The sequence below is a fragment of the Sceloporus occidentalis genome, unplaced genomic scaffold, assembly GCF_023333645.1.
Source record: "Sceloporus occidentalis isolate IW3139 unplaced genomic scaffold, rSceOcc1.0.p SCAF_43, whole genome shotgun sequence".
In the NCBI taxonomy this organism is placed as follows: Eukaryota; Metazoa; Chordata; class Lepidosauria; order Squamata; family Phrynosomatidae; genus Sceloporus; species Sceloporus occidentalis.
Window position 1 is genome coordinate 50,214 of NW_028317023.1, and position 25,859 is coordinate 76,072.

General features: G+C 40.7%; 1 protein-coding gene across 1 annotated transcript; it reads right to left on the reverse strand.

The window, feature by feature from the left end:
- Positions 1 to 2,397: 2,397 nt before the first annotated feature.
- Positions 2,398 to 25,859, reverse strand: LOC149289644 (SH2B adapter protein 2-like). Its single transcript, XM_089490327.1, has 8 exons — positions 25,014 to 25,859; positions 23,224 to 23,325; positions 21,016 to 21,107; positions 20,199 to 20,299; positions 9,228 to 9,392; positions 8,754 to 8,947; positions 8,149 to 8,320; positions 2,398 to 2,696 (listed from the first exon to the last, which is right to left on the reverse strand). Exons 1-8 carry the CDS (start codon positions 25,857 to 25,859, stop codon positions 2,398 to 2,400), a joined length of 1,971 nt encoding a protein of 656 aa, XP_089346453.1.

Below are 25,859 nucleotides of genomic sequence, written 5' to 3' on the forward strand. Positions count from 1 at the left end.
TATAGTAAGAATTGAAAAAAACCTTTTTATGACTTTTATTTGAAAAATCTTTTACTTGTCTACAAAAGCAAAGTAGATTTTAATATTTGTCCTGAGTTTATAGAAATCGGGTGTTTTTTTTTTTGTTTTTTGCATTCTACTTGAGGTGTAAATTTACAGGTCCTGGTATATGTCACTGCAGTATGCGTAATATAAAACTGAGTAACTTTCTATGAGTTAACGCATTCTACATACTGCAATGCACCGCTTTACATGTTTTGTTCAGTTACATGTAAATGCATTTGTTTTCCAGATGCATTGGGAGCACATTCTGCCCCTTGACTGTCAATCCATCATATATGAAAGGGACAATCTAATGTCCCCGACACCCCCACTATAGAATAATGCACATGAAAGGACTCTGTGCGCACTTTAATATTCTTCCAATGCTTGAATCTGTCAGTCAGTGGCAGGAAAATGCCCCTGTAGAAATCAGGGAGTTTATCTAGGGAGGTGAGAAAAGGGACAAATGCATTTCCAGAATCCCTGTTGCAAAACGGCCAACACAAAAATTTAAAGGGACCTTGCAGCTATTATATGCATAAGTGCCCCTTTAAAATATATATTATATATATATATATATATATATATATATATATATATATATAGGTTTACATATGGCATACGATGTAGGTCTTGAAAAATATTTCAGTGTCATGATTGGTTAAATTATCAGTCCTGTTTGTGGTATGGTTACTGTTTTAATGAGGTTACTATTTTTCATTTTAGTTTGAAATGGTCTGATAAAATTCTCATCATCAACGGTGGATAGTAAGTAATGCTCTAGGCCAGAAACTAAAAACTATTAAGGCAAACATGTCTCTAGGAAGTACCTTTATTTAAAGTGTACCGTTTACTTATGAAAGCTTAATACAGCATACAAAGTGTAACAAACTAATATTTTCAGAGATCTGATAGATATGATCTGTGTCATAAAACTAAGTTAATTATTCAATTTATTATAAAAATTACAGGTCTATAAATCGTTTTGCTTTTGAGATCTGTTTTTAAATAATGTCATACGAACGCATCTTTAATCCTCTGGCATTAATCCAGAGTTTGTTTACAAACAAACTCTTTTATGGGGGTGTTATTTACCCACCCCCAAAAACAAAATACATGCAACTTGTTTGTTAAATATATTTGTGTGGGTCTATACATACACACATACATGCAACATTTTTTTCACATTTTTTCTTGGACAATTACATATAAATGTAAATTGATCACAAATTCCTGGACATAATGGTTTCTTCTTTATTATATTTTATAGTAAACAAAAACGGTGCACTAAAGGAAAGAAGTACAAATATCCATTGTTACAAAAACACATTTTCTTTCATAGAGTGTATTTTGGCAGTTTCTTTTTAAATGTAACATTCAAACTACAACACAAACATTTATATGCCCAGTCTACATGTTTACCGGTTTTTGTTTGTTTTTTTTTTTAAGAAAAAATAATGCAGCAACACACTTTTATATGTAAAGGTGCATTTCTTGTTGGATAAAATTCAACTCATCATATTATGATGGGAATTTCTACTCTGTCATACGCTAAACTTTTGTGTATGCATTATTCTGTAATTTCCAGAAAAAAAGAAAAACAAATCTCTATAAGACATTATAAATTATTTCTGTTTTACACCTAAAAAACAAAACAATAAATAATATAGCCCAACTGGGAACAATTTATTTGCAGTTGTGTAGACCTATAAGGTAGTTATTTTCTCAGGCAGCATTCATTTCTTAATGGTTGATTTTGTGCTACATATATTCTAACCGAAAATGGCAAGTAGTTATATTCTTCTCCACACTTGCGAGGACTCACTCTGGCTTTCTGGTTGGGAATGGGTAGAAGGCAACAGACGGTGGAAGTTTGTGTTTTGAGGAGCACTGTTCAGGTTGCAAACACCCTTTAGGGTTGAAACACAGTTTGAAGTTGTGTGTTTCTAAAATAGCAAAACAAAATAAGGTAACGCCTGTAACGAACCTCAGTCTTGTCAAGATTTAGTATAAGTTTCTTGTGGGAGGATGCAGAAGTGACATCACAAAAGAGAGCAATGCCTCATGCCTAAGCACTTCATGTAGGTGCAATGGTATTTTGCCACAACCCAGATAATGAATGTGCAGTGGCCATCAGGTCAGGGTATTATAAATGTCACTATCAGGGATGTTTTATTAAACAGGCAATTTTGATAATTATGGCACCTCATAAAGAAGTAAATTGGTAGGTAAAAAATGTGAATTCTGACTACTGCAGAAGCTAACTAAATATACCTCGGGTGTATTAAATGCAGACCATAGGTTGTGAATTGAAGACAGGCACAGCTGCAGTGCTGTGAATCATATCTGAGTTATTTAGTAAAAAGAATACTGGTTCTCTACAGCTCTGGTCCTGCTTCGAGATCCATCGCTTTCATGGTAATCTTCTGTGCTTCCATTTGAGGATTCTAACAAGAGCTCTGCACTGTTACTGCGGCTTTGAGCTCCAAGAGTCCCTTCCTCTCTGTGATATGCTGGATGTGTGGATGAAGCCAAACTTTCAGGAGGAACCCCTGGTTGAATACTACTCGCACCAGAGCTTGAGAAGTAGTGTTGAGAATGATTTTCGGTCCTACAGCCTTGTTGTAATCCCATGTTTGAGGAAGGTGCAGAGTCTATTGGGAAAAAAGAGGAACATTTTAAGGTGTTAAATATGTTTTTGTGTGTGTCTATATATACACACATACTCTATATGTGATTTATAGACTAGAGATGGCCTATTACCAATGTTCCATCTAAATTTTCTTAGTTGGCGTGCGCAGAAAATTTCTCTTGTGCAAAAAGCTTCACAGAGTAAAAATTTTGTGCGCACAATATCCGCGCCGCATAAAGTTTCAAAAAATATTATTTTTTTCTTTCTTTGGGAAAAAATCTGTTGTGCGCACAATTTTTGGACATGTGCGCTCTCTAAAAAACCTATGTGCGCGCGCACAAGTGCACAGCTTAGAGGGAACACTGCCTATTACCATGAGAGATACAACTAAAGTTTACACCAGTCATCTGAAGAAAAAACAAGTTTGCCAGTTAACATCTGTCTGTCTGTCATTTGAGATATTTTGAGTGACATTTTAAAAGATACATGGACTAGCCTCATTGTCAACACAAGAACTACTGAGCAGCAGTTATATTTATACTGTATAACGTGGTCAATCATATTGATTGGGAAGTCAATCTTAAAAAGGTAAAGACTCTTCTAAATCTAAATTGATTTTGGTTAACAGTACTGTTCAGGAAAGTGTGCTTCAGGGAATAAAGGATGAATGACTACCAAATTTGTAGCGTAATTGATAGCATAATATTACAGTTAAACCATTAGTAAATGAGGCCGGGGTTGCTGTTTATTGCCTAAATGAATTAGATCTGGCAAAATGTTTTACTTCCCAGCATCAGCACACCTAGATAGTGCTCCTTATTAAATTATTATGAACACAACCATGCTGCTACTCTGTTAACTGCAGCTAACAAAGAGAGTCTGCCCTGTTTATAATCATGCTGCTAATATAATACTGAGACTTTTTTTTACTATATGTGTGGGTTGTTGTTTTTGCTTCATTACTTTTGCTTCAGTTGTTCTTTTATAGGATAAGTGCCACTGCTGGAATATTGGACACATTTTTATAGTTTTTAAAAAAAATATTTTCTATTTGTTTTTTATTTTTGGACTGATCTCAGTGCTACATCGCTACAGAAACTCTTGGGATCTCTCTTGTATCATGGGGACCATGTGATGTCGAGATGACATCACTAGAATTATTTTTAAAATTATTAATTTTTTATTTCAATTTTTAGTAGTGTTTTTTGTGTGCAATCTGGAGGCAGGGGGTGATCTTAGGTTCCAGCAGGATCTGGACAGACCCTACAAAGTCTCTATTAGGCTAGGTTTCCACTTGTTTTTTTTTTGCTAAAAACGCCCATAAAAACGCCAATAGCGCCACCTGGCGTTTTTTTAGTGAAAAAACGTTGCAGCCAGATGTTAGCTGTTCTTCAATAGGAAATCGCAGAATGCCATATCCACTTGGCGTTTTTCTGTTCGGCGTTTTTTCAGTCCTCTTTGGCGTTTTTCTGCTTTTTTGGGCTCTGTGGCAGTTTTTCAAAATCGCAGCATGTTCACACTCTGGCGTTTTTTGCAAGGAAATCTTGGCGTTTTTCTCCAATAGAAGTCTATGGGAGAGAAAAAACGCCATGAAAAAGCCATGTGGGTTTATTGCCTTGGCGTTTTTTATGGCGTTTTTTCCACAGTTACAATGCAGAGGATGGACCCAGTATCTGTGTGAACTACGAGAAATAGGCTGGAAACAAACAGTTTCACACAAAACAAAGTTCATATTGAATTCTACACCATTTGGAACAAACATGCCATTACAAACAAACATACGCAACGCATCAACTGGATCCTGCGTGCCAAAAGCAACAGCAAACAATTTGCACCATCATTTGGGGCCAATCTTCCTAGAGGAGCAGACATTCGGAATAAAGCATGCCTTACAAACCACAGAAAAGTGACAAAAGGGTCCGCCGGGGTGTTTAAGTAGAACTCTACCAAGTAAATGACATCAGGGGGCAGATACTTGCCATTTATCCTAATCCCTTTTAGCTGGGTGAAACTTCTAACTTGTAAAGGCTGGAAAAACTGCCTAAGGTAAAAAAAAAGCAATTTCCACAGAAAGGCTAAAACGCCAGAAAAAACTCCAGAAAAAAACGCCAAAACGCAGGAAAATGCAGTGGCAGTTTTCTTGGCGTTTTTCATCAAGAAAAAAAACGCAGGACAAAAACCCAAGTGGAAACCTAGCCTTAGGCTAGGTTTCCACTTGTTTTTTTTTGTTGCTAAAAACGCCCATAAAAACGCCAATTCACCACACAGCGTTTTTTTAGTGAAAAAACGTTGCAGCCAGATGTTAGCTGTTCTTCAATAGGAAATCGCAGAATGCCATATCCACTTGGCGTTTTTCTGTTCGGCGTTTTTCTGTTCGGCGTTTTTTCAGTCCTCTTTGGCGTTTTTCTGCTTTTTTGGGCTCTGTGGCAGTTTTTCAAAATCGCAGCATGTTGACACTCTGGCGTTTTTTGCAAGGAAATCTCGGCGTTTTTCTCCAATAGAAGTCTATGGGAGAGAAAAAACGCCATGAAAAACCCATGTGGGTTTTGCCTTGGTGTTTTTTATGGTGTTTTTTTCCACAGTTACAATGCAGAGGATGGACCCAGTATCTGTGTGTCCTACGAGAAATAGGCTGGAAACAAACAGTTTCACACAAAACAAAGTTCATATTGAATTTTACACCATTTGGAACAAACATGCCATTACAAACAAACATACGCGACGCATCAACTGGATCCTGCGTGCCAAAAGCAACAGCAAACAATTTGCACCCTCATTTGGGGCCAATCTTCCTAGAGGAGCAGACATTCGGAATAAAGCATGCCTTACAAACCACAGAAAAGTGACAAAAGGGTCCGCCGGGGCGTTTAAGTAGAACTCTACCAAGGAAATGACATCAGGAGGGGGCAGATATTTGCCATTTATCCTAATCCCTTTTAGCTGGGTGACAATTCTAACGTGTAAAGGCTGGAAAAACTGCCTAAGGTCAAAAAAGCAATTTCCACAGAAAGGCTAAAACGCCAGAAAACCCCCCAGAAAAAACGCAGGAAAATGCAGTGGCAGTTTTCTTGGCGTTTTTCCTGGTGTTTTTCATCAAGAAAAAAACGCAGGACAAAAACCCAACCTAGCCTTACTCCTCTTAGTGCTTACAGCTTTGTCAGCATTGACACAGCCTGGAGGGAATGCCCCATCATATTATCTGGCACTCAGACCACACGATGTTACACTGAAGTTGTCAGCACAGAGTCCTGACTCCTGCTGACGGAAGTGAGTTCTTTAGACGGCCGGATCAGCAGGGATATCAGCCCACAAATGCCAAAAACATTGGATGTACTATTAACGTTTAATACGTCAGTTAAACACTGTGTCCAGAATATAATTATTATACATGCCATATTCTAATCTCATTATATATAATACTTACATTTCAAAACAATTTCAACTAATTCACCTCAAGATGCTCAATTTTAATTTTTACTTTGGATGCACCGAACAGAAGTTGTTAATGCAATTTTTATATATTGTCTACATGTTTGTAGGCAGAATTACATAAATAGAGATAGAGACTAGAAACCAAAATGGCTTACAGGACTAACTATATTTCCATATATGTCGGTATGTGTACTTACACACACCAGAGACAAATTGTATGCATACTTATACATTCTGTATGTCAGTCTTAAATAGTGCCCACTATATTCTCCAAAACCACAATGCCTGATCAGAAGAGATTTTCAGAATGATTGAGTTGAATATTGCATATGCATATTATAAACAAAAGTCTGGTATTTGGATCTGTTCATCCTCACTGGATTTTTCCATGGTGTAAACTATATATATTTTAAATGTGGCCTCCTCTGGTTTTCTTGTAAGAGAAATCCTTATCTCCTTGATATATGTCACAAGAGATAGGGTTCCATTCAGCGATCCATCTAAATATCAATTGGTGTTAAGTAAAAAAACAAACAAGGTTTGTAATTCAACTAAAAACAGGTTTGCAATTGTAACGTCTATACTATAAACAGCTTACTAAAAAAAAAAAAAAAAAAAAAAGGCAACGCTTGAATACAGGGCTTTTAGCCTTCTGATTTAATCAGTATTTTATGTTATCTTAGTGTATCCATAGGTTAGGTCTGTGAAGTAGGACCTGCCCTGCTGGTCCTGGGGACAGATCTATTCAAGTTGATATATGGTGCGACCCTGGGAGGTATGATAAATTAATGTCCCACAGGCATTAATGTAAACAAATATGGTAGAATCCTAGTCATAAGCTATAGTTACAAATATGTAAGGTTTGAAGTATATTTTGTTATCTGGTAAGTTTCATGCTCATTACTATGTACCTTAACTACAAGAGATGCCTGGAACTGTTAAGTTAAAGTATCAGTAAGTGTACTCTAGATTTTAAACTCGCAAGAGCAGGGCCCTCTTCTCCTTTGCACCAGTTTGTTATTGTATGTGTTTCTAAATCATTCTACTGACTGTAACAGCTCTGCGGAATCTGCTGGCGATTTATAAATAAATGTAATGTAACGTAATGTACTTTGCTGGATTCTTGTTAAGTTATTCTTGATTGTATGTACGTTTAAACTTTGTGCACATATATGTACAGTTGATTGCTATGTAATCTATGACTGTTTATGGTATCTTAATGTGATGTCCCTCTCACCCTTACCTGCTCTCCATTGCTGTCCTCCGTCACTGCAGGCCTTCCAAAAGCTCCGCGATTAGTAGCGGCATTTACCCGCGATCGCAGTAGGCCAAAACCACGCCCTGAAATTCCAGCAAACTACAGGGAGGACTGGTGTTGCCCAGATTCCAGATTCCTGTTCTTCTCTCAAATACATTAACAGGAAACAACCTCAACTAAGTCATTCAGTTGGGTTCGCCAAGGATTTTCTTAAATTGATACATTTTAGAATTATCTAGAATTTCTTAGACAGACCTAAACTAATTTTATGTGCCACAGAAAGGTAAAACTAACATCCTGAATATGCACAAAGACAGGTCAACTAAGTAAGAAAGCATACCCTGTACCATCTGAGAACTGTTTAAAGCAGCCAATCAGTGGATAAAAAACATTCTCACTGAAATCAATTGGAAGTTTTTCTGCACAGGGGTCTGAACAGGACCCCATCTGCAGCGTTCACCATTCCCGTTACGGAATTTTTGTTTTCTTATGTCTAGAGGACGGTTAGAGTTTGGGTTAAAAAAGTGATGGGAAAAAATGAAATGTTTAGTCAACCTTAGGCCACCTATGTAACCACCTGAAAATCTCAAACACCAAGGCATGTGTCTTATGAGTTTGTGTAATATTCTTTTTAGGCAGTACAATTCAGTGAGCAGTTTTTACTTTTGATATATGACAGCGTACCTTATAATAGCCAACTCATTGTTTCATTTTTACCCATAGAAGAAACTCCCAGTATTAAACCAATGTAACAAAAATGCAACCAAAGAAGAATTTATCTCACCAGATGAGGGATAATGAGCAACAACATAGCTGCGTAAAGTAATGTCAGCAGAGCCGCCAGATTCCAGGGGTATGGGATGAGAGTGAAAGTGCTTCAGCATGTCGAAAATGGTTTGAAACCACAGATGCTGCACATGGCATTGGCCATTTTCATTGAGAGATAATCGCAGATGCTGCCAGAAAAAAAAAATAGACGTTTACCTTACAGACAACTGTCATGGCTTTTAACATATCTAAATTCATTTATTTAAAAAAGTCATACACTGTAACTTCTTTTAAGATGTTTGGTTTGAAGTAAGGGACTGAGGTACTTTGTGAAATCTGAGACTCTGGCAGCAGAACAAGCGTTTCAATTGCTTTTCTGTCATAATGTCATCTTCTCTCCTCCCTAAATGATCAAGTCAGCCACCAAAGAGGGACAGTTACCTAATAAAATCAAGGACTAACTTAATTGTGATTATCTGAACCCCATGGCTGCTCCCAGTGTCCCAGTGAGTTACTAATCACAACACTGTGGAGCTTATCTGTGATGTGATGTGACTGCTGTATGTGATTTAGAAACATAGGCTTAATTATAAGATGAACTTCTACATTCAGGATACTTGCCTTTGCTTTGCCTTCAAAGTTAAAAGTCAGTACATATTCCCCTGGACGTGTTTCACTTTGACGAATGACAAAAAGTCCATGACTCCGAGCTCCACCAAAAAGCACAAGTTGAGCCGCTTTAATACGAGATAAAGTTCCATGGAACCAAGGGAAATCTAACAAATTTATATTGACTTCATTTTCACCTTCTTCACCTAAAACCACAAAATAAAACCAAACAAACACTTTCATTTCCTACTGTAATATATAAATACATTTAAAAAGTATGTTTTTAAAAAAAATATTGTTAAAGGTTTTGTGGCTAGTGACTTTGTAATTCACATTTATAAAAAGGATCCAGAATGTAAAATTATTTGTACTTTATCAATGTTTTCATAAGATACTGTAAAGCATCAAACCCAAAGGATGCATCAGTGGACCCATGGTTCTGGCAACTAAGAGTTTGTAATACACACATACATTTGTGTAAGTTACCTGCAGCATGGTTAGAAGGTGGAGATTCCAAGGTCTGCAGAAAATTCTCTAGTGGAATGTGCACAAGATGATCTGCAGAAGCCTGTTCCCTGTTTCTTCCCTGAGAAGGTAAAGCAGGTGGAGGAAGAGAGACAGCAGATGTGGAAGTAATATCATGACCTCCTGCTTCCAGGGGACGGTATACACCTGAAAAAGATAAAATATTTTCTTTCAGTTCTCCTTTTTTTTGCAACGTATACATAGTTATATTTTACCATCTGCTGGCTCTTCGGTTATAAATCAAAATGATTCACTCAGCCTTGGATAACCTATTTAAAGGGACTTGTGTAAATATAACATCAACAATATGCAGGGGTTATTTTTTTGTTTGCTTTGTTGTTTTGTAAAATGGTAGGTTCACAAGCATACAAACAACTTAATCAAATGCCTGCAGCTATATGACTACACACATCCATTATGAAAACACAATATATAAATCAGTAAGTCCCTGCCCGGGACTTAAGTTAAAACATTGTTTTTTCGTTGTTGTTTTTTTAAACTTTAACATCCTTAATGTTAAATAAAGTTTAACCCCTTAATGACAAAGCCCGTACATGTACGGGCTCAAAATGCATTGTTTTCAACGGGTTTAGGGACCGCCCATTGTCCTAAAGGGGTTAAAAAAAACCCAACAAAACAATGCTTTCATTTAATTCCCGGGCAGGGGCGCCGAGCGGTTGCTCGTGAAGTTTTCAGCAACTGCTCGGCGCCTCTCGCTCTCCGTGACTCCTTCGCGGTGCCGGCATTTCATGTTGAGCGCTGGAATATGACATCATAGTGAGAAGTGGGCGCCAGAGGAGTAGTCCGCACAGGGCGCCAGAACACTTAAGGCCGGCTCTGATGTGAAGTATGTGGTTTTGTGTTTAGAGGAACAGAATAAGAAAGAACCTGTATAGGACAGAGCTAGTTAATTCAGTACCCTCCTTTCCCAGAGGTAGATAAAGGGGTCTAGATTTCACACAAAAAAGTGACTATTTTGGGTAAGATATTTCATATCTGCCCAATATTATACAAATTAAGATTGCAACACTGACCATTGACGATTGTCCCACAGAGAATAAGTGCTAAAGGGTGTAAATATAAATGTTAGCTTAAGAGTAATGAGGTGAAATCTGATTGGGAACTATCTGTTTAAATAGAAGAGTTTGAAGATTGAATAGAACAGAAATTTAATGTATAATTGTATATCATACTGCAATTTGTGCTCAAAGAAAAATATTGCTTTTTCCATAGTACTTTCCCTTTTTGTTTCAGTCTACAGAATGTTATTCACTTTAGTATGTGACATTTCAATGAGTGTCAAATGTGCAAATCAAATCTAGTTTTCAGTGGAAAATTGCCATGAGCCTTGGGCGCATCTGTTAAGACTTATGTGCCAGGGCTGCAGCTGTTTGCATCAAGAAAAATGTAACCACTTTCACCAGGGTTGTTAAAAGTGCAGGGCACGACAATGGGCAAGACAAAGATGAAATACAGGAAGAGAGGTTGTAGGTTGCTGAATGACTGCTGCATATCATATTTAAGGTACTTGGGCTAGTTAGACTATGTTTACTGCGCTGTAAACGTATTAGAAAATAGAAAAGTTAGGTATGAAGCATGGGCGTAGGAACCAGGGGGGGCAGACCCCCCAAAAAATTGTGTGGGGGGGGTGGATAAATGATAAATTAGGCATATATATTGAACTTACATTGCTCTGCTCCACTGCCACTGCACAGAGCTGTCTCACCACGAGGATTCTGCTCCTGTTGCTGCTTGGTTTGCGTGCTACCATGGTAATGCAAGCAGCTAAAACTACAGCTTACCGTTAGGCTCAAATTGCTAAGAGAAACACAGACTCAGGGGCAAGATTGAGGAGAATGCTACCCCCCAGATATTTAGGGGTTCCTATGCCCATGGTATGAAACATAAGAATAAGTTAACACAAACATATATAATGTGACCTAATGAGAGGGAACTGTGCCTCCATATGACGAGTGTAATGGCACTCAGGAGCCTGGAAGAGATATCTGGCTCAATAAAAGAACAGGTCTGTTGTACCCTTATCCAAGAAACCTAAACGTTATTTCCCTCTTGCACAGACAGGTGTTGGCCGGGGACCATATCTATAATGTTTATACACATGGTACTAGATTCGAAAAACTAAGCAAAGCATACACTATTTTTTTTAAAACCAGTTCCTAAGAGCAGTAGCGTACCAAGCGGGGGGCGGTGGGGGCGGTCTGCACCGGGTGCCGCTCATCAGGGGGGTGCCAACTTGCCAGCACCCGGCACCCCTCCAGAGACGGACAGTAATGTCCCCCGCTGGAGGAGCAGGCTCGCGAGGGAGCGGTATCGGAGGTCTTTAACAGACCTCCGGCTCCATTGAGTGATTTTAAGCCGGCTCCCTTGAACCGGCTTAAAATCACTCAAGGGAGCCGGAGGTCTGTTAAAGACCTCCGATACTGCTCCCTTGCGATCCGCGCGGCAACTGCTGCTGTGCGCCGGGGTTTCTTGTCAGATCCCGGCGCACAACACTGAAGCCGCGCCCACCGATGTCTGTGCCCTCTGAACCCGGAAGAAGACAGCTGACTGCTGTAATAGGAAAAGAGGAAAGGTAGGAAATCATTCAGTGAGAGTGGATTGGTATATGTGGAATCTGTGGATTGGTATGTGGGGATTGGTATGTGTGGATTGGTATGTGTGGAATCTGTGGATTGGTAAATGTGGATTGGTAAATGTGTGAGAGTGATGGGTGTTATGCTGTCGGGTTTAGTAGTCGGAGCCCAATATGCAAGGCTGGAGACGTGGATGAATCAAAAGCGAGGTACCGATAGGGATGAGACGTAAACGAAGTCAGGATAAGCAGAGGTCAGTTCAGGCAGCGAAGGTTCAGACACGATAAGGAAAGCGAAGGATCAATATCCAATGAAACAATGATAAGGGAGCACTGACGTATATACGTAGAGGGCACAGTATATCTGAGCAATGAATTAACTAAACGGCACAGATTTATAGGAAGGAGGAAGGGATACTCCCTCTGATGTCCAGATTAACCTGATTCTATACACCTGGTAATATTGTGACTGTGCCTTTAAGAAAAGGAGTTGTATGCGCGCGCGCCACTAGAGGGCGTGCGAGAGACGGAACGTGTTCTCCGTTTCTGTTGGGACGGCCCTGCAGTTGTGTTCCGGCCGTCCTGAAGATCATCAGGCCGGGAAGAAGACCGCGGCATCGTCAACGGCGGGGAGTGAGCAGTTCTGCCACGTCAGACCCCTCTTCGTGCATCGCCATATCGGCGGTGTGGGTCAGAAGGAGGACGCGGCGTGGGACCAAGGTGAGTACCGCGGCGGGGACCTGACAGTGCCCCCATCCTAGGATGCCGCCTCCGGAGGCATGTGGTACCCGGTTTGTCCGGATGACGGAGATGAAAACGATGGATCAGTTTTGGAGCATGGACATCGGTGGCGGATTCCCACTTTCTTTCTTCTGGTCCGTATCCCTTCCATTGTATGAGATATTGTAAGGGTCTTCGTCTGATACGTGAGTCCAGAATCTCCTGCACCTCATATTCGGGTTCCCCTGTTATGATGACCGGAGCCGGAGGCGTGGAGCCCCTAGAAGGATAGGGATCGGGAACAGCCGGTTTCAAGAGCGATACGTGGAAGGAAGGATGTATCTTGTACCGATCAGGAAGATCTAGTCGGACCACCACTGGAGAGACGAGTTTCTTTATTGTGAAAGGACCGATGTACTTGGGACACAATTTTCTGGATGGACAAGACAGTTTCAGATGCTTAGTGGATAACCACACCTGTTGGCCTATCTTGTACTCGGGTGGTGTTTGTCGTTTCCGATCGGCATATCGTTTATACGACAGTTGGCTTTCACGTAGTGTTTCGTGTGCCCGTTGCAGGTGGCGAGACAGTTGATGTAATCGCTCTGTTACGTCAGGAACAGAAGTGAGCGGTGGAAGGCCAGGGAGGCTATTGGGATGGTATCCATAGTTGAGAAAAAAGGGGGAGGCACGCGTGGAGTCATGTCGTCTGGTATTGTAGGCAAACTCCGCTGTGGTGAGCAGTTCTTTCCAATCGGATTGGAGGTACGTACAGTAGCAACGAAGGTATGTCTCCACGGTCTGGTTTGTTCGCTCTGTTTGACCGTTCGACTGGGGATGGAAAGCAGTGGAAAGGTCTACAGAGATGTTCAACGAGTGACAGAATGCTTTCCAGAAACGGGAGGTGAATTGCGTGCCTCGATCGGAGAGTATGGATTCGGGTATGCCATGGAGTCGGAATACGGAGTCAAGGAAGAGGGTGGCTGTTCTTTTGGCAGTAGGGAGCCCTTTGGTTGGGATGAAGTGGGCCATTTTTGTCAACCGATCGACCACAACCATGATTGTGTTGTATCCTTGTGAGTCTGGGAGGTCCACGATGAAATCAACCGTGAGATGGCTCCACGGTTGGGATGGAATAGGTAAGGGTTGTAACAGTCCCGCCATTCTGGAGGTAGCAGTCTTGGCACGGTTACAGATGGCACAGGAAGTGACATATTTCCTGACATCGTGGGAAAGAGAGGGCCACCAGAAATGGCGTTGAATGTCCGCCGTGCCCTGCTGTGAGGGCATCGTGACAATGTTGTAGCACAAGAGGACGTATGGGTTCAGGAACATAGATTTTCCCATGTGACAGGGGATATCCTGGTAAGGTCGGGTGATCAAGGGAGGAAGCAGCTTTTTGGATATCCTGCAAGAAATGGGTTGTGACATCCATGAAGTGATGTGTTTGCAGTATTGTCTCCTCTTGTTTGGGTTTTGCCTCTTCTGGGGCATGCATCCTGGAGAGGGCATCTGCTTTTTGATTCTTTGAACCAGGACGATACGTGACATGAAACGTGAAGCGGGAGAAAAACAGAGCCCAACGTGCTTGACGGGGATTGAGACGTTTGGCGGTTCTGAGGTACTCTAGATTCTTGTGGTCTGTATACACCGTGACGGGGTGGTTGGCACCTTCAAGAAGATGCCTCCATTCTTCGAAGGCTCTTTTGATGGCTAGTAGCTCCTTATCACCTACGTCATAGTTGGATTCGGCATCGGTTAATCTTCATGAATAAAAGGCCACGGGATGTAGGAGTCCTGTGTCGCAGTCTCATTGTGATAGCACGGCCCCGGTTGCTATGTTGGATGCATCCACTACGAGGAAGAAGGGTCTTTTGGGATCTGGCAAATGGAGTATGGGAGCCGAGGTGAAACGATGTTTAAGGTTGTTGAACGCCTTTTGGGCGGCTGATGACCAACACCATGTGACGTCCTTTTTTGTGAGATAAGTCAAGGGTTGGATTGTCTGTGAGAAGTTCCGGATGAATTTCCGGTAGAAATTGGCAAACCCCACAAAGCGCTGTACTTGCTTTTTATTTTGTGGTATCGGCCATGAGAGGATTGCTTCTACCTTGCGGGGATCCATTTCAACCTTGCCAGGTCTGATTATGAAACCCAAAAACTCCACACAATCCGTTTCAAAAATGCACTTTTCGATCTTTGCGTATAGGTTATGTTGTTGTAACCTTTTCAAGACCTCTGTCATATGGAGACGGTGGGTATGTAGGTCCGGGGAGAAGATGAGGATGTCGTCCAAATACACCACTATGTACTGATCGAGGAGATCTCTGAAGATGTCGTTAAGGAAATGCTGGAAGGAAGCAGGGGCATTACATAGTCCATGAGGCATGACCAAATATTCATAGTGCCCATATCGGGATCGGAACGCAGTCTTCCACTCATCGTCTTGGCGCATTCTAAGCAGATTATAGGCACCTCTGAGGTCGAGCTTGGTGTAGACGGTTGCTGTTTGGAGGCGTTCCAGGAGTTCAGGAATGAGTGGCAGGGGATATTTATTTTTTATGGTAATATGATTCATCTCTCTGTAATCCACACATGGACGTATGCTGCCATCCTTCTTCCCCACAAAAAAGATGCCGGCTCATGCTGGGGACGTAGAGGATCTGATGAACCCTTTCTTTAGATTTTCTTGAATGTATTCCTTTAACAATAGAACAAAATACCGGGGCGCAAAGACATGTGGGAAAAAATAAAAATAATAATATAGTGTAATAAAATCTCAAATATTTTGAAGATAAAAAATGAAGTAATTGCACTCACAAACGTGCTAAAGGTGAGGCGCTCATCAAAGTGATGGAGTCTGTATATCCTTAGAAATACTGTGCTAAGGAACAGAAACCAAAAATAGTGCAAATAAACGTATGATATATTTATTATAAAATAAAGGTAAAAAACTCACAAGCGTATATGCATAACCAAATTGTCATGCATAAAAGCAATCGAAGGATGTCGTTTTCAATAAAATCCGGAAGGTCGATGATATGTATAAAATATTTCTTAAAAGTCTCTCAACGCGTTTCGCTGACTATGGCGTCGGCTTCCTCAGGAGAATTTTTCAAAGCCAATGTGTCATCGACCTTCCGGATTTTATTGAAAACGACATCCTTCGATTGCTTTTATGCATGACAATTTGGTTATGCATATACGCTTGTGAGTTTTTTACCTTTATTTTATAATAAATATATCATACGTTTATTTGCACTATTTTTGGTTTCTGTTCCTTAGCACAGTATTTCTAAGGATATACAGACTCCATCACTTTGATGAGCGCCTCACCTTTAGCACGTTTGTGAGTGCAATTACTTCATTTTTTATCTTCAAAATATTTGAGATTTTATTACACTATATTATTATTTTTATTTTTTCCCACATGTCTTTGCGCCCCGGTATTTTGTTCTATTGTTCCTGTTAACACTTATGAGGAGTGTTTTTCTCGGGTAGCAGCAGGACCTGTAGGGTATTTATAAATATACTATTATTATTTTCTTATTATCATTCACCGTTTTTTGTGGAGGTGTTTCTTTCATGTATTCCTTTAAGATGTGTAATTCCTTTTCTGCCAATGGGTATATTTTGCCATATGGTATGGGTGCTCCAGGCAGGAGATCTATAGCACAATCGTATGGTCTATGAGGTGGCAGGGTCTCTACCCCTTTTTAGTCGAACACATCTTTATATTGTTCATACGCTTTGGGTAGCATGATCTCTTGTCCTTTTTTCATATTCATTTCCAATATGGAATATATGAAACCATTCGGTGATTGTCCTCTATGATAGTTACAGACGGATGAGGAGAAGGTTAAGGTGCCTGTTGACCAGGTAATGGTAGGGTCATGGAGGCGCAACCAGGGTATCCCAAGGATAACAGGGAATAGCGGTGAGGGAACCAGATCAAATGAGAGCAGTTCGGTGTGCTTCCCTATGGAGACTTGGATAGGTGCGGTTTGTTTAGTGAGGGGACCCGTTTGCAAAAATGACCCATCTACGACTTGTATGCGCAAAGGATTTATTTTATCATGCACAGGGATGGACAAGGCATTGGCTATGTGGACGTCGAGGAAACATCCGCTGGACCCGGATTCGATCATAGCTTGACATTCATAGGTGTTCTTATTCCACTGCAAGGAAAGAGGAACAGATAAGGGAGGCGATATGGCGGTCAGAGTGGATGGCATGATAGCAAGGTCATCTGGCTTACCCCTGTTTCTTGCCTTTCTAGGGCAAGATTCAACTGTGTGTCGACAGTTACTGCAGTAGAGACAAAGATTCTCTTGCCTTCTGCGCTGTAATTCTGCTGGCGGCAGCTTGCCTTGAACCAGACCGATTTGCATTGGTTCTTCAGTCTGGACTGGAGAACGAGAAGCAGAAGGAGAGTACGTAGCCGAGGAATATCTCGGTGGTGCAGCAGGTGTTGCGACTTTTTCTTGGCGTCGTTCCCTAAGACGTCGGTCTAGCTGGATCGCTTGTTGGATAAAAGACTCCAATGATTGCGGAATTCCAAAATGAGCAAAGTCATCTTTCAAGGGTTCAGACAACCCTAAACGAAACTGGTTGATCAATCCATGTTCATTCCAGCGTGTGTCAACAGCATACCGTTTGAAGTCGGTGATATAGTCTTCTACGGGTCGACGACCCTGGCGTAAAGCCCTGATAGCAGACTGAGCGGTTTCTTGTCGATGCGGGTCATCATACATGGAGGACATGACTGTAACCAAGGAATGCCAGGTCGAGACACATGGATCATTACTGCGTAGGAGGTCGTGGGCCCATTCTTGTGGAGGCCCAGATAGGAGGGCAATCACAGTGCGTACTTTTACAGCATCGGAATGATATGTGCGAGGTTTCAGTTCAAACAGGACTTCACATGCCATGATAAAAGTCCAGTATTTGGTTCTTTCACCCGTGAAACGTTCTGGCAGGGGCACCTGTGGTTCTGGGTTGGTTGTCAGTTCCTCGAGTGGGTTTACAACCCGCACAACCGGGGGTGGTTGTGGGAATCCAGGTGTAGGGGCCGCAGCTTGGGCCTGCAGATCATGGACGGCTTGGGTGAGGGCGGATACCTGTCGTGTCAGGTTATCCAGTACGTCAGCCAGCTCAGCGAGCTCCATGGTATGGCTCAGATATTCTGTCGGGTTTAGTAGTCGGAGCCCAATATGCAAGGCTGGAGACGTGGATGAATCAAAAGCGAGGTACCGATAGGGATGAGACGTAAACGAAGTCAGGATAAGCAGAGGTCAGTTCAGGCAGTGAAGGTTCAGACACGATAAGGAAAGCGAAGGGTCAATATCCAATGAAACAATGATAAGGGAGCACTGACGTATATACGTAGAGAGCACAGTATATCTGAGCAATGAATGAACTAAACGGCACAGATTTATAGGAAGGAGGAAGGGATACTCCCTCTGATGTCCAGATTAACCTGATTCTATACACCTGGGAATATTGTGACTGTGCCTTTAAGAAAAGGAGTTGTATGCGCGCGCGCCACTAGAGGGCGTGCGCGAGACGGAACGTGTTCTCCGTTTCTGTTGGGACGGCCCTGCAGTTGTGTTCCGGCCGTCCTGAAGATCACCAGGCCGGGAAGAAGACCGCGGCATCGTCAACGGCGGGGAGTGAGCAGTTCTGCCACGTCGGACCCCTCTTCGTGCATCGCCATATCGGCGGTGTGGGTCAGAAGGAGGACGCGGCGTGGGACCAAGGTGAGTACCGCGGCGGGGACCTGACATATGCTGTACCATTTCCAATGTCTTTTTCATTATATAATTATGCTCTAAAGTACATCATAACTCCCATCACTCTATACTGTTCCATACAGTAGCAGAGCTGGGAGACAGAGGCCTTGCACCCCCACTCCTGAACTCCTGAAAGGTAAGTGAACTTCAAAGGGGGGAAAGGGTAGATAGGAGGGGGTAGATAGGGAGAAGGGAGTGAAACGGGGGATAGTGGGGAGAATTGAGTGAGAAGGGGTAGATAGGGCAGAAGGGGGTGAGAATGGGTAGATAGGGAGAAAGGAGGGTAGCAAGAATATTGAAATAAAGAGTCAGAATGAGAGAGAGAAAATGAATGGATTAATGTGAGGATGAATTGTGTGAATGAGTGAGAGAATTAATGAATTTGTGAGAATGCATCAATGAATATGTGTAAATAATTTGTGTGAAAGAATAAATGATTGTGTGAATGACTTGTGTGAATGAAAGTGAATTAGTGAGTGACTGTGAAAGTGTTAGTGTTAATCATAGGTGTATAGTTGATTTGTCAAAAAGGCAAAGATGGTATAAGCAGGGTGTTTATGGGACAAAAATGGCACAGGCAGGGTGTTTATGGGACAAAGATGGCACAGGTAGCGTTTTTATGGGACAAAGATGGCATACACTAGGCTGTTTGGGAACAATGCAGACTCATGCTGGGCTGTTTGGGGGCAAAGATGGCATGTCCTATGTGTGTGTGTAATTTGGGTGCTGGTCAGGTTCTATGTGGGCAATGTGGACGCCCGCTTTGGGGTGTGCAATCTGTGATATATGCCTGTAATTTAGGAGGTTTTATCTATACCTTTTTATTGCTGAGTTTTTATGTGATTTCTAGTTGATCTATACCTGCAATGCTGTTTCCGTACATTATTATTGTATATCTGCAAATACGGGATTTGTATGTCTGATTCTATGCCTCCAGTGCTGAGTTCACATGTGAACAATAATAATAACAATATTAATATATATATATATATATATATATATATATATATATGATTGCTAACAGCAGTCACACTCCTATCATGCCCAGGCAACCAGTACATGCTAGAACCTGGGTATGCATGGGCATGATAGCTGTTAACAATCATATATATATATATATATATATATATTGCTATTTTATTTTTTTGTCCAATTTTGATGTGTTACTTACTTTTAATAAAAGTGTGAGATTTTTTTTATGGTGTGGGGGGGTCATTTTCGGTTTTGGCCAAGTAAATGCTGAATTTTTGGTTTCGGTCCAGAATTTTCATTTTGGTGCATCCCTACTAAGCCAGACACTGAAGTGGTAGGCCTATACCACATCAATGTTTGGCTTAGTATATAGTGATAGGGGTTATGCTGCACTATTGTCAATGTCTGGCTCAGTGTATAGTGATAGGGATTACGCTGTACCACTGTCAACGTCTGCCTCAGTATATAGTGATAGGTGATATGCTGTACCACTGTCATTGTCTGCCTCAGTATTTAGTGATAGGTGTTATGCTCTACCCCGTGGACGTCTGCCTCAGTATATAGTGATAGGTGTAATGCTGTACCCGTCAATGTCTGCCTCAGTATATAGTGATAGGGGTTATGCTGTACCCTCGTCAATGTCTGCATCAGTATATAATGATAGGTGTTATGCTGTACCACCTTCAATGTCTGTGCCAGTATATAACGATAGCAGCTATGCAGTTTTAAAGTGTGTGTGTGGGGGGGTGCCACATACAGGATCCGCCCCAGGTGCCAAATACTCTAGGTACGCCCCTGCCTAAGAGGCTTTTATACAATCTAATCTGACAAACATAGCTCTCCAAAGCCATCCACACTTACCATCTGCCAGAAACTCACAGCTACACGATGATACTCTGCCTGGTAGACATGCACCCTGTCCACAAGATGAGAGTTCTATGTCTTCTCCGCTGTCTCTGTGTACAAAAGAGAACCGTGAATTGGACAATTCATTAATGTTTTCATTTATTTCATTATCGCTAAGGGAAATCTTCAATGCTATGATACTACTGATTTAAATAGTGCAAACATATTCTGCAATGCTGTACAATGGGTAAACAGGACATAACGAGTGGTGCAAAACATAACATTTTGGACTAACATAACCAAAAGGTAAGGAGCGTCCTGCTCAAACGAGTTTGCAATCTATAGCTAAAGAGTATTCATCACAATAGTGAGGAAAGAACCTTACAGCCATTACCAATAAAAGTCTTAGCACAGGGGTGTCCAACTTGTGGCCCTCCAGCTGCTGCAGGACTACATCTCTAATAATGCTCTTTCAGCTAATGGGCTGGCTGAGGAGTATGGGAGATATAGTCCTGCAGCAGTTGGAGGGCCGCAGGTTGGACACCCCTGTCTTCGCAGGTGTTTCATTTTATCATTAACACTAAAGGTTTCATTACATTTTTAAGATGCTGACAGCCTACTAATGCCTGGCTTTGTGTCATATGACAATGATCTCTTTGAGAAAAAATATCAATGAAGCCAAATTTTACATGACAATTAGTTCAGGGGAGGGTTTGGGCATTCAACAGTAATATACATTTAGTTACTAATTTGTTAAATAAATCAAGGTATGTGGAACAGCACCTTTACTGAATCCCTGTGTTTATAAAATTAACCGTACACTTACCCTGGGTCTATACAGTCCTGGATATCAGCTACCCAAGAGTGCTTCTGAAGAGAGTCAATAGTTTCTAAAATATACTCTGCAGAATTTTCTACCTAAAAGAAAAACAAAATCTTTAATTATTCACACAACATGTAACATTATGTATGTTAATTTGTGATGTTAACAGGACATATAGTGTCACATACAGTCTCCAAACTAAGAATGCATATTAGAGTCCTTTTTAGGTATACATCTGATGTCTTCTGAAAACCTTTGGCTTAATTTATCCTCATGTCCTCCTGTGAGAGGGGCCTAGCTGGATCTTCACAATGCAAATAGTTGTGCAGCATAGCTTCTAACACATACTGCTACTGAGAACTATTTATGATGCTCAACAAGTAACACAAAATTATTTTGGCTTGCTGGGCATCATGGGCTTACTCACACTCTCTCACTCAATGTCTCCCTACCTTCTCTGCTGATCACTTCCATGTCCCTGTCTCCTTTCCTACAGTTCCGCTTACTCTTTTGACTCTTTGGTCTCAAAAGGGCAGAGCCTCTGCGCAACCCTCACCCAAGTTTGGAGGAACAGGGGAGAGGCTGTCCACATGGTGAGTGCCAGGGCTCACCCTTTAGCACACCACGTGGACAGCCTCTACTCCGTTCCTTCAATTGGGGGAGAGGATACAAAATTTCAGGCACTAGCATGCTAGCATTAAACAGCATATTTCTTTAACTATGAAAATGCTATGTGCTGTCTATAAGACTTGTGCATTCGTATTTGGGCCAACATGAAAACAAACACGAAGGGTGCGTTTTCCTTGTTTAGCCCGGATACCAAAGAAACGAACATGGTGGCGGCAAAACGCACACGAAGACACACAACACGAAGAATCTACTAATCTCCCTGGTCCCTTCCCCATCTAGCCTACTTTATCTACACAGCATCGCAGGTGTTAACGGGAGCAGAAATCCGTAGGTTCACGAGGAGTTAACTGGTTGATGCCAGAGGAGGCCCCTGCCGTTGAAACTCCATCTGGGGTCCGTAGACCTTTAACTCTAGGAGCAGGGAGACCACTCCCCAGGCTGAGTTTCAGCACCAGGATTTTAAAATTCTATACAAGCAACTCTATTGGTCACCAGCAGGGAGGCTCGTCTGCCATCAACCAATGAAGACAGGTGCACTTGCCCCTCCTAGCACCAAAGCTGCTGCGTACCGAGTTAACCCCGTATTAACCCCTTCTAAAAAAAAATTAAGAAAAAAATGAACACGAAGAACGGGCGAATATTCGTGGAATAAGATGATTTTTTTCACCATGAAAATGAACACGAAGAGTTGGTCGGCGCCCAAGTCTACTGTCTATGTGGACTGGATAACTGGTACCTTTTGAAACTATCCAGCTTAGACTCTTTTTTGATAGATGTGATATTAAAAAAACTTTAGTTCAGGATATCATGCATCTATGTTCCACAGCCAAAACATGATACAACATGATCTTAATACAACATTTAGCATTATGGTTTGAATGGCGGCATTAAACCTTGCTCCTTAACTTAACAAGGAAAAATACAACAGATATGGTCTTTCTCAAAATAAAGATGTTTAGGTAGTGCCTGCCATACATCAGAATTTGGGGAACTTTACTTTATTTTGCTCTGTCTCACAAAGCTACAATAAGTTTATGAGTATATATAATAATCATATTTGGATTTCATATCGTAGTGGAAGGCCTCTAGCTGAATATCATGGTTACTCATTGTCTAATGAAATAATTTATTAATTAAACTATTTACATCAGTTTAAACAATAAAGAAAGCACTTGGTTTCAAGAATATAGGCTTTTAGTTATTCTCAAGGAATGAAACAAACATCCCTCCATTTTGCCATTTGCTGTGAATTACATTCAATCTTCTAATGGTTATTTTGTGAAAAGTGAGTGGTAGAGGCTTACGGAACCTAACAATACCATCATTGGTGTCCTAATAGACAAACTGAAAGACACAAACTTTGTTTTTCAAAAATATCATTACACAGATACAGGATTATCAGTTAAAAAAAATGAATTTACCAGATCTGCTATATTTATATGTTCTAATGAAACCTTTACCTATGCTGAACAACTATAGCATCTTGTGATGAGAGGACAAGGTTTCATGTGTCCTTGAAACTTTCCTTCAAGATGTAATGGTGATGAAATCACAATAAAGCATCAATAATATAAGCAGTACCTTTAGTACAAACGTGTTGTCTTTGTCTGGCATCTCCAATGGCATTGTTGTCCGAACCTCAATAATGGCAGACAGAGGAATGCTTACTTTAGGTTTTGAAGACTGCAAAAGATACATAGGTTTATTGTCACCATACAGAAGGATAAAAGCATATTACATTAATTATGTATGTTGATGAAAACAACAAGTTAGACCTGGCACCAGAGTTGATTCTAGACTAACTGGTGCCATGTACGAAAATTGAGCTAGGAATCTACTTCCTACCACAAAAAGATCAATGTTTCATATAACATAAAATAGCAAATTTATTAGAAGTGTATATTCAATAAATTACACGATCCTTTCAGCATATCTTTGTTCTTAAAACATGATTGCTTAAGAGGTACCCTATACCTACCCAAAGTTGACTATGCCTGGCACAGAAATAAATTTACTGATCTCAAACTCTTGTTAATTTACCAAAAAGGTGGCACAGACATAAAGTAATGTCATAAATTAAAGTTACATGTATGTTTCAATGACGCTACTAATAATATGGCAAAAATGCCATGGCCTTTCTAAAAACACAAAATGAAGTAATAGTTTTTTCCAAATAAATGTAATGTTCCAACAGAGCACGTGTACACCTCTCCAGACATTCTCTGTATGACTAGATAACTAGTGCATATTATTATTTTTTTGTGACAGGTGCTACTGTGGAACAGTTAGACTCATAGGAAAGTTAGACTCCAATGCTGTCTCCAATGATGGCTTTCACTTTTTAAGCCCCTTGAGTTGCCATGTGTCTGCTGTATATGTGTTTTTATGATGGTGCCACAGATTTACATAGCACTTTACAGTATAATAAATAAAAGTAGGTACATAAGTGCAGTCATATAATATGTACTGTAATCTACAGACATTTTGTTTGGGATATAACTGGTATGAATACATTAGGAAAGGAGGTCCCTGTCCCATAGAGCTTATGGTAGTTTAAGTAGTCGTACTAGGTATTTATTATATAAATAACTTTGCACTTTTTATACATCAAAGATGTTTCTCGGAGTTAAATGTATTTATTTCAATGTAATTATATATGGAATACTTTTAACTGTAGTTGGAAATTAGATAATTGTACCACTCCAAATCAAAAAATCAATAGGTAGACTAGTGAAGGTTATATTATATATAATCCAAATATAAGAGGATTTCTGGTCTATTTTGAGATATTCCAAGTAGGCATTTGGGATGAATTAGCCATTTACTATAGTAAGGGGGTCAAGTGTTGTATTTTGGCCAGAAGTTAGTATATTTATTAAATAAACACAGAATATGAAAGAAAGACAACTGTCATTTCCACAAGTCTTTACATAAATAAACTAGAAGAATGAAATGCATAACAGGAATCATTCACAATCAGAAACTGAAACATTCTCTATACATTCTACTGGGAAAGCTGAGAGAAGTAAGTCTCGCAATTTCATATGCATCTACTCCTGCTGGAGTTCTGAAGTGTCAATCCAAAGCTTGTAAGTGTTTAATTATATTTACATGGAGCAAAACACACCACAGCAGAACAAAACAGAAGCTTACGTACCTAACTAACAATTCACTTTGTAACAATTACAACACTAAAAAGAAGTCTTTCCTTTCCAATGTTCTTTGCGTAGCATATGGGTTATTTATGGAATCCTTTGCATTTTCAGTAATTTATGCCTGCAATGATTTTTTAAAAGAACTTCTGAAGTTTTGCAATACAAATGACAAATACAAAGTAAGTGAAAGAATAAACCCAAAACTATCAGTCTTACCTTTGGAGGCACAAAAAACTCAAGCAGGAATCTTTCTCCCTCCATTTTGACTGCTTTCCTCAAAAGCAAACGGCATTTCTGCCATTGAGAGCTACCAACACAGTTTGTGTCATCTGCCACCATGTACCTTAAAGTTCCCTCTCTTTGAATGTCAACTACATCAATCTTCGATGGCTGCATTTTTGACAGCCGTAATTTGTGAGTCCACTTTTCACGTGGCTCAACATGTTCTTTACTACCAAGAGTACACTGGTCACGTTCTGAGCGTCTCGTCTGCCCATTATCCAAACCTGGTTCTGGAGAAGACTTTCTGTGCCACATTTCTTTCATGCCATCTACTACACACAAACTCATGTTCCTTAAAGAAAAGCCCTTCTTAAACTTTGTCTTGGGGTTTCCATGAACTGAAACATCTTCAGAACTGCGTGACTGGCCAAAGGAGGAGACCTTTTGAGCACGGCCCTGAGTCCGACTTCTGTTTGTGACAGGATTGTCCATACTGTCCAAAGATTCTGTTGATGTTTCTTCTTTTCTTGGTACAAAATTTCTAGCTAAAGGTACCTGGCAATTCTGGAGACCTACAAAAGGTACAATGTTATACTTTGATGGAGAGTCAGATACATATACCCTGCTAACCTCAAAACTGAAGAAGTCTAAAAAATTGGCTGCAAAGTGGTGGGAGAATGATGTTTCTGCTCCTGGGGCATTGTAATGAGGATTCTCTTTCAAAAACTGGCAGAACTTTTGGGCAAAATCCGCAGCGGCAGCCTGTGCATGAAGCTCACAGAACTCCTTCCAGTCAGGGAGCTGAGAGGAAGAATCTTGATTAGGTGCATCACCATTCAT